This window comes from Trematomus bernacchii, unplaced genomic scaffold (assembly GCF_902827165.1).
Source record: "Trematomus bernacchii unplaced genomic scaffold, fTreBer1.1, whole genome shotgun sequence".
NCBI classification, from domain to species: Eukaryota; Metazoa; Chordata; class Actinopteri; order Perciformes; family Nototheniidae; genus Trematomus; species Trematomus bernacchii.
Window position 1 is genome coordinate 8,151,876 of NW_022987689.1, and position 8,892 is coordinate 8,160,767.

At 40.3% G+C, this 8,892-nt stretch overlaps 2 protein-coding genes across 2 annotated transcripts; one reads left to right on the forward strand and one right to left on the reverse strand.

The window, feature by feature from the left end:
• Positions 1 to 1,395: 1,395 nt before the first annotated feature.
• LOC117488446 (pyroglutamyl-peptidase 1-like) lies at positions 1,396 to 8,848 on the reverse strand. Its single transcript, XM_034137337.1, has 7 exons — positions 8,698 to 8,848; positions 5,332 to 5,439; positions 4,202 to 4,401; positions 3,682 to 3,734; positions 3,389 to 3,505; positions 3,032 to 3,264; positions 1,396 to 2,379 (listed from the first exon to the last, which is right to left on the reverse strand). Exons 3-7 carry the CDS (start codon positions 4,230 to 4,232, stop codon positions 2,139 to 2,141), a joined length of 675 nt encoding a protein of 224 aa, XP_033993228.1. The 5' UTR covers positions 4,233 to 4,401; positions 5,332 to 5,439; positions 8,698 to 8,848; the 3' UTR covers positions 1,396 to 2,138.
• LOC117488445 (transcription factor jun-D-like) lies at positions 6,646 to 8,605 on the forward strand. The gene has a single exon (XM_034137336.1). The coding sequence runs from the start codon at positions 6,953 to 6,955 to the stop codon at positions 7,853 to 7,855; it is 903 nt and encodes a 300-aa protein (XP_033993227.1). The 5' UTR covers positions 6,646 to 6,952; the 3' UTR covers positions 7,856 to 8,605.
• Positions 8,849 to 8,892: the final 44 nt, after the last annotated feature.

The window sequence follows — 8,892 nt, forward strand, 5'->3', positions numbered from 1 at the left end:
ATATATATATATATATATATATATATATATTAAACCTATGCATGTTTCTTTATTTCCATATTTATTGGTAAAAAAAATCCCATATTTTTGACATCCTTATTTCTATTTTTCTTATTTTTCAATAAAGTATTTCTGATTCTGATAACCAGAAAATAATAACAGGGCACCACACGAGGGAGTTGAGTCAAAGAGATTTAATCTAATTAAATTAAATCCTTTTCACATTCATTCACATTATTTTAATTTTATTTGCTCTGTGAAAAAGAAAAAGAGTTAGAAAATAGAATAATTGAAGTTGAATAATATAATATGCTATAGTTGTGTAGGCCTACCTGGTGTTAACAAAGATTAACTGTCCTAAACTGAATATAATGAAATATTTTAGAAAGTGTATATACACAACATATAAAATGATTGAATATGAAAGGTAATTCAGTAGACATGCCCCCATAAATCATCCCATACTACATGTGTAAGAGCTAAAACAAAATGCAATGGAAGGAAAAGTTCTAGATCAATATAAGCAGAGAGGCAATCTTTATTTCCCATTTTCACTACATGTGGGAAGATCAGTGTAAATATGAACCCTTAACATTGGCATCTATGCATTTTCTTCGGGGTTCAGACACCTCCCCCTCCCCTCTATTAACTCCATGTTCTTTTCACAGATCTGTCAGGTCAGAACAAGTTCAGCAGGTCTGTTGAACCAGGATGAACTGCACCCAGTATTTGCATAACTCACCCTGCACCACAGGAATCTCAAAGTGTTATATTATAATTGGAAAAATACACATGACAAATCAATGCATTGTTTCCTAATGTTTCAGATCTTACTGTGCAAAAATAGACTGTCTTAGGAAAAATCACAGACCTTAAATCTACCTACCTTTTTAAAATGGAAGCCTAAGTGGTTGTTGTAATTCATCTGATAATACTTTAATCTGTTGTCTTGTTCAGCCTTGCCTTTTCAGGAAAATCTCGACAGAGGCCACACACAAGTCTTTGTTCATCCTCAGTGCCAGGCCTTGAATCAAGTTTACAGACGTGTTGAACTTAAAAAGGCAACACTGGCATTCAAATAGTTGAGTCTCAAAGAATACAATGTTATAACTGACTTTGTAATCACAGATCATAAAATGCTTTGGCAGTTCATGGGTGTGGTTATTTGTGTAACACATTAAGCCAAATGTGCATGTAGATTTTAGATAATAAGAATATCAAGGTGAGAAAAATGGCTTTTATGATTATTTACTGAAACCTATAGGCCTATATTAGCATTCATGAATGTAAAAGGAAAATGATGAGCAATACTTTTTTAGTTGATGTTATTTTCAAAGTACAAGCAATGCATGTTGAAGCAGTACCTTAGACATGGATAAAATAAATAAAAGAAGCCTGTGTGTTACGTGTTTTAATAATACACAGTTTGAAGATGGCTTTGCCTTGCAAAGGTGCACTACATACTGTACATAGGACAGACACATTGATCACAATTGATCAGATTACTTAATATCGATTGTGTGTGCAATATATTCCCTGAGATAAGCAAACCATTACAAGTGTGAATATTAACATTTCAATTCAATATAATCATATTTCTCTAATGCAAATGTAAGCAATACAATGGAGCATGGCAGCATAATTTCAAGACAAAACACAAATCATACCAATAGGAGGTGTAAGACTGGAGAACAAAAACCACTTGAAAGTGAGAGGACAGACTCACAGGCAGAAGGTTAGGCTTTAAAAGTTAGTGAAGCTGTAAATGTTCCCAGTGAAGCTGTAAATGTTCCCACAATGTGTTGCAAATAATTGACGTTTCAACTACTATTGTATGTTAAAGTCGTCACATAAATCCCCTTTCACATCATACAATGTTAATACAACTATAATTGTTGTTAACATCTATTTTCACAGTTGTGTCCGAGGAAGAGGAATGGCTGATATTCACAGGTGCCCACTGCTCCTGCACACACATGTAAAGAACCAAGACCAGATCTAGAATAAACTAAACTAAACCTTCGATATTTTTTAACATGGTTTACAAATGGCATTACAGGTAAAAGCACCCAGTTAATGCCATTAATTTCTGGAGCTAATGGTTGACTATCTTGCAGTCAGCACTCACTGCCTGTAAGTCATACGTGGTCGTGCTGATGATGATGATGATGATGATGATGATGATGATGCTCGTGATTGCAGTGCTTGTTGTGTTCAGGATCCAGTTCCAGTATTTTCAGCATCTCCTGCACGGCGGCCTGCAGAGCTCGCCCCAGATCCTGGCTGCTGTAGGGTTTCCCAAGAGGAGGCACATGGATGAAGGCAGAGTGGCCATGCCCCAGGTACAGAGAGGTGTAGTAGGTGTAGTCACACAAATACCTGCCATACACCAAAACAAAAGTGGTTGTCTGTATTATCACATGTCAACATGACCAAACAGATAAAGATACTAATGGAAAATAAAGCTGTTAAGACTTTCAAGATGAGTCATGAAACACTCCTAATTATCATGCATATTTGCAATTATCCAGCTGAGAAAAAAAGGATATTTCGACTAGGAGAGGTGGGAATATGTATTCATGAGAGGAAGATTTCGAGAGATTTTTTAACTCAAACCAAAATCCACAAAGCAGAAGACAAAACACTTATAGTATATGCAGTTTTAAAATAAACAATACAAATACAAATATTTTGTCCATTTCAGACCAAACTCTTAAGTTTGTGGCCTTCATTCAGGCATGAAAATGGAAGCTTTGCAATGCTAAATTGGTTTATTGAGGGTAATCCTGTTATCTTTTGAATTATAATAATTGATTTGCCTGTAACAATGGCAACAACTGATAAATAACATGAATATTGTCACAGTATTGCATCATGGAATGGACAATAAAGTGTTCTTATCTTATTAGCACACTATCTATTTTCATTTGAATCATTGTATTAATTATTCCATTATGACTAACACCTGTCATTTGCTAGGAGAGTATGTGAGTGTGTAAATGTTCCTACGTGTGTAAACTATAAAACAAACCTTCCAGCATCTTTGGACACAGAAAGAGTGACCCCGAGGTCAGAGCCATTGACTGTTTTGCAGACTGTTTCCATGTCCAGGACCGATTGTATGCAGTCGGGGCCGCTGTCCATGCAGCACTGGGAGGCCGGGCAGAAGCTGCAGTTGTCCAGACGTTTGTAACCTTTGTTGTGGCCGCACTGCTCCAGAGTCACAGTGGTGGCTAACCCAGAAACACCCACATGGACCACCAGCTGCTCACAGGACCAAACACAGAGGAGGGTTGTTTTGGATTAAGTGAGGGATTATGACATCATTTCATATGTAATATAGTGGAAAAATGTGTTTGTCATGTACAATATTGTGTGTTTTCTATACCTGTGGCTGGGGCTCTTTCCACAGGGAAGGCAGTAGGTCTTGAACAGCCTGGTATTCAACAGGAACCTCACACACATGGAGGTCTACTGCTTCACCAAGACCTAACTTCTCCAGTTCCTGTCAGCACAGGGAAAAATTGTGTATGTTAAACTCAAATGCAGTCTTACAGGGCTTTGCAGGCAAACAGTGAGCTGAGGGAAAACCCACCAAAAATGTACATCTGTCTTTAAATGATTATTCAGGAGTTTAAATGCACCTTTGTTGAAATGGATAACTGGATTACTAATTATTACCTGTACTGCCACCCAGCTGGAGTTTACTGCATGGCCACCAAAAGGCTCAAAACCTACAGAGAAGAATATTTAAAAATAAAACAATCTTCACTGTGAGACAAGTGCAGCAAAGAAAAAGAAAAACGCAATGATGGCAATCTGTCATGTAGAGAAGTGATAAGGCCACATGTTTAAAACATTTCAAAGTCCAACAGTTGCCAGTTAAACATTAATTGTATTCATAGTACAATAAAAGGTGCAGGATCATTTCTGTCTCGCAGATGGTAGTGTAAAAAAGATAATTCCTTCACCTAATTCATATCTTTGTTTCCTAATGTAAACCAGCAGACACAACCCTTCTCTCATCACAGCAGCAATACTCACTGCAATGTCATAACATATTTATCATATAAACAGATCCATTCAAGTGCAGCTCAGACACAAGGAGACAATTCAATGAGCTGTAACAGCACTATAGGCAATAAAGAATGATCTAAGACACCTTAGTCTCTCTGGACACTGACCAGTTAAAGCCTCTCACCTGTTACTATTACTTTCTTCTTATTGGCCATTGTCCTTGGTTGTTAGGACAGGAACTGTCATAGATTGATAATGAGGGGATCAAATATCCCAAACAAGAATCCCAGGATTGTGGATTGTCAACGCTTGCTGCCGTCTTCTTCTGACTCAGAGGTGAAAGGAAGTCACAAATCAGATCTGGATGGATCATACTGCCACCTGCTGTATGGGCATACAATCTTCAACAGCAGCCTATAATGCATTTGACTAAAAGGCCAAAAACAACAAAACACTAAACAAAAGAGGACTCATTATCTTTGTTTTGTTTTTCATGTTCATGAAAGTGTTGGAAAGGGGGACAGGAGATGATGAAAACTGATACTTTTACTCCAACTGTTTTTAATGCAATAGAATGTAATTCAAGCCATGTGTGTGTGCTGAAATGAAAAGCAAGCATCTGCACTACATTCAAAGATTAAAGGTTAGCGTCTGTTTAAGTGAATGAAAAACAACCACCCCTCAATCAATAAGAGCTGTTGAGACAACCCATGAATGAACATTTGACCCCGACCAGCTGCTCCTGAAGCGACATGCTCAGAGGTTTTACTGGGCAGCTCCCAGGTGTGAATGTGTGCAGTGTAACAGCGTCGGAGTGACACAGGGCGTTTCTGAACGTGCCTGCCCGAGGGATTTAAAGTCAAAGGACACTTCTCTGGCTGAGGGAGGGGAAATTGTATCTTACACAACCCCTGACACACTCCATTACCTGGGTTTAGAGGACAAACCCTCTTCGCAGTTTGTTGTCATGAAGGCAGAGTTAATCTAATATCGCCTAACAGCATTTCTTTTCATTCTCGGTGCCGTCCACACCCTTGGGTTGCGAAATGAGTCACACATTCTGGACACTGCACCCTGTGTGGCTCCACACTGGCACAGAGAAGAAAATATGCTTTTCATAGAGTGGAGATTTTTATTTTTGCATTGAATGTTTCAAACGAATTTCTCTCATTCATTAAGGTTTACAGAACAACACTGATTTCTGCCTCTGAAGCACATCACACACACACACACACACTGCAACACCTCCTCTGAACACCTACACAACGTGCACTGCAGTCGCTAACACCCCCTCTTCTCCCTCAACCCATTCACCTTCCTCTCCGTCTCGCCTGCGTCACGGCTATGTCAGTGTTGCCATGGAAACTGATGATGCCCTCTCTGCATGGTGGTGCTGATGCAGACAGTCTGCTGACGTCCTCGCTGTGAATGGGCGGAACAACAACATTTTACTGAGGAAGTCAATGCCTTATATAATGTGGACTGGATGTAAACACTTGATATTCTATTCTGCCTTTTTATATTCCATAATGATCTATTGTATTCTGCTTTATTATTTTCTACTCTATGTTTTATTCTATTCTGTTCTATTATTTTCTGTCCTAATGTTTTATTCGAATCTATTTACAATACTATATTCTCTGTTTTATTCTATTCTATTATTTATACTTGAATCTTTATTGTATTCTATAATCGTCGACACAATCCGATTATTTTCTGTTCTTTTCTATAATGTGTATTCTATTCTATTTATATATTTTGTATTCTACAAGGCTCCAATATATTGTGTTCTGTAATCTTCTGTTCTCTTTTATTTTGTTACTGTATGTTTAATCTGTTCTGTAATAATGTATTTCTTTATCTGAATAATTAGAATAATTTTTAAAATTAATTTATATGTGGCGATGGTTTCACAGCTTTGTGTTGCGTTGTTCAATTTGTTTAGGAGGAAATCGATAAAAAAATGGATAAAGAGACTGAATTCAGCAACAGCCATTAAACCTTCAACCTTTTCAAATTTAAAATCACAGAAAGCACATGGTTTCCTCATTCTACTGTCACTGTTTCCTTCCCGTTTTCTACGCAGTTTCCCCAGAAACACTTTCAGAGCACTTATAGAAACACGACTCATTTAATTTCACTCTGTTGGTCTTGTGTGGGGGCTGAATCTGACCATTGATCTCACAGAGTTGGAACAAGAGGAGTTGGCATGGTTTGTGTAGAAATCTGATGATTTTGTAATAAAACATGAAATCAGTTGGAACTTGAACACGTACTTTAAGACTAAATTAATCCTAGAGACTAGTTTATGGAAGAGTACAAGATTACACTTGATGTGTATGTTAAGACTTAGGTAGAGTCAGTACCACTTTCTAAAGCTGACTTTTATTCCTCTCTTTAAGTCTTTTCAAACCCTGCCTTAGTTTAAGTTATATTTTTCTGTAAATCCTGTTCCTCTGTTCTTCCCCGCCCAGTCTCTGCTCTCTTTTGGCGACCCTGAGCTTTTTTATGCTATGACATCAAACCACAATGCATTGCACTGTTTGTAGTTTACCCAGAGTCTCCATGGCAATAAAGACCGGCTCTGCCCCTTATTCAAATTAAACCGGAAACCAACGTCATTTTGGGCCAATCTGCGCGCTCTGGAGTGACATAATGGAATTTTTAGGGCTAGAAAGCGAGCGAGGTCTGGCGCTGCGCATAGAAGTCGTGCCATCGGGAAAAGACAATATCACCCGCGCGCTGTATAGAGACACATCAGAGACCCTCAGGCACGAGAGCTCAAGGAGTCTACCGATAGAAGAGACTGATACAAGTGGATAAGGAAATAGGATCGCACGACAATAAGGATCAGCTGATTTCCTCATGTTTGGATATGATTGCTGAACAATCGTTAATGCGTAACGCTCAGCACTCCCTCGTGTGAGGGTGTAGAATGGAAACAACCTTCTACCCAGGCTCCGTGTACACTCCGAGGGTCCCCAGCATCTATTCCCACAGCACGATGATGAAGAAGGACATTAACCTAAACCTGGACGACCACAAATCCAACCCTCTCCGGGACACTGACGGACTCCTTAACTCTCCAGACTTGGGACTGTTGAAACTAACCACCCCGGACCTGGAGCGCCTTATCATCCAGTCCAACGGTCTGGTCACCACCGCCAACCCGTCCTCCCAGTTCCTCTACCCGAAGTCGGCCAGTGACGAGCAGGAGTTCGCGGAGGGTTTCGTGAAGGCGCTGGAGGATCTCCACAAGCAGAACCAGCTGAGCGAGGCTGGCTGCGTGGACAGACTGGAGCTCCTCGGAGCCGCCAACTCAATGGGGAGCGGGCTTCAGACTTCAGACCTCCCTGTTTACACTACTTTGAACGGCTATGCGTCCAGTCCGCTCGGAACCACCATCAACTACTCCACGGACACCATCCCCTTCCCGCCGCCCCCGTCTCATCTGGCCAGCGTGCAGCAGCAGCAGCAGGCCGCGCTGTCCCGACTCCAGTCCGCCGGGCTGGTGAAGGACGAGCCGCAGACTGTGCCAGACATGCATAGCTTCGGGGACAGCCCCCCTCTGTCTCCCATCGACATGGACAACCAGGAGCGCATCAAGGCGGAGAGGAAAAAGCTAAGGAACAGGGTAGCCGCCTCCAAGTGTCGCAAGAGAAAACTGGAGAGGATTTCTCGGCTGGAGGACAAGGTCAAGAACCTGAAAACGCAAAACACCGAGCTGGCATCCACAGCCAGCGTCCTCAGGGATCAAGTGGCTCAGCTGAAGCAGAAGGTGATGAACCATGTCAGCAGTGGGTGCCAGCTTTTACCAAACCAGGTCCAAGCTTACTAAAGCCTCTGTTTATGCAGCTCTAAATATGCTCTGAGGAAGAATACAGGCATGAATTATGAGGAACATTTGCCTTTTGTAACACAGAATACTTATCAGAGACTTGATATGAGGCCATTGTAAATGCACCCTCCAGATAAAGCCTGTTACTGAGAATCAAAACAGACATTTGCACTGCACAGTGAATGAACTGGCCTTGATGGGAGCTGAAAGTCTACTGGAATAATGACCAGCAGCAGGTGTGGGCTGCAGCCTGAAATCTGGCAGTGTTTTACTGCCAACAGACTTATTTTGTTGCCCTAATGTTTTTTGGGAAGCCATGTAGCAAAGTGCTATCCAGGGGACTGGTGCAGGATAGGGTTTATCTTTGTTTAAGCTGGACAATCTCTACTAGAGTGCAACCAAACACCAGGGTGTCACCAAGTGCTGGCACCCACCGTGTAATATAATGCCTTACTTGTTTACAAGCACTTAGCAATGACAAATATATATATTTTATTTACTGAAACGTTTCTTATTTTACATATGGTCTTACTTCGTTTATAATTTTTTTGCAAAAAGGAACACTGCATGTCTTGTTGCTCTTGTGTACAGTACCCATTGTATTTTCTATTTTGGTGGCTGCTGTGTAGTTCTTCAGGCGCCAAAACGTCCATGAATGTATGTGTACGTGCTGAGAAACCCTATATATACATGTGTAAAGGACATTCAAGTCTCTACCTGACATTTATTAAATTCACTACATTACTAAAACGTATGTGTTTTGTTTCTTAATAAGACAGAAGGATATGCCTGCTTTATAAAGCTGGAAGGAGCATTTGAAAGACTAAAATATAAATTCTTACCTTTAACATGAGTCTTCTCTCATTCAGTTGTGCAGTAGAGAAGCTGAACCAAACCATAGATGGTCAAACAACTCTGAGGGTAGAAAATAAAACATTAATGCAGTATTAGTATGCCCTCTGCTGGGCACAATTATTCTAAACCATTTCTGAAACATCACATGTGCACTTCTTGTAAATCCCTCCCTTTTGGGAATA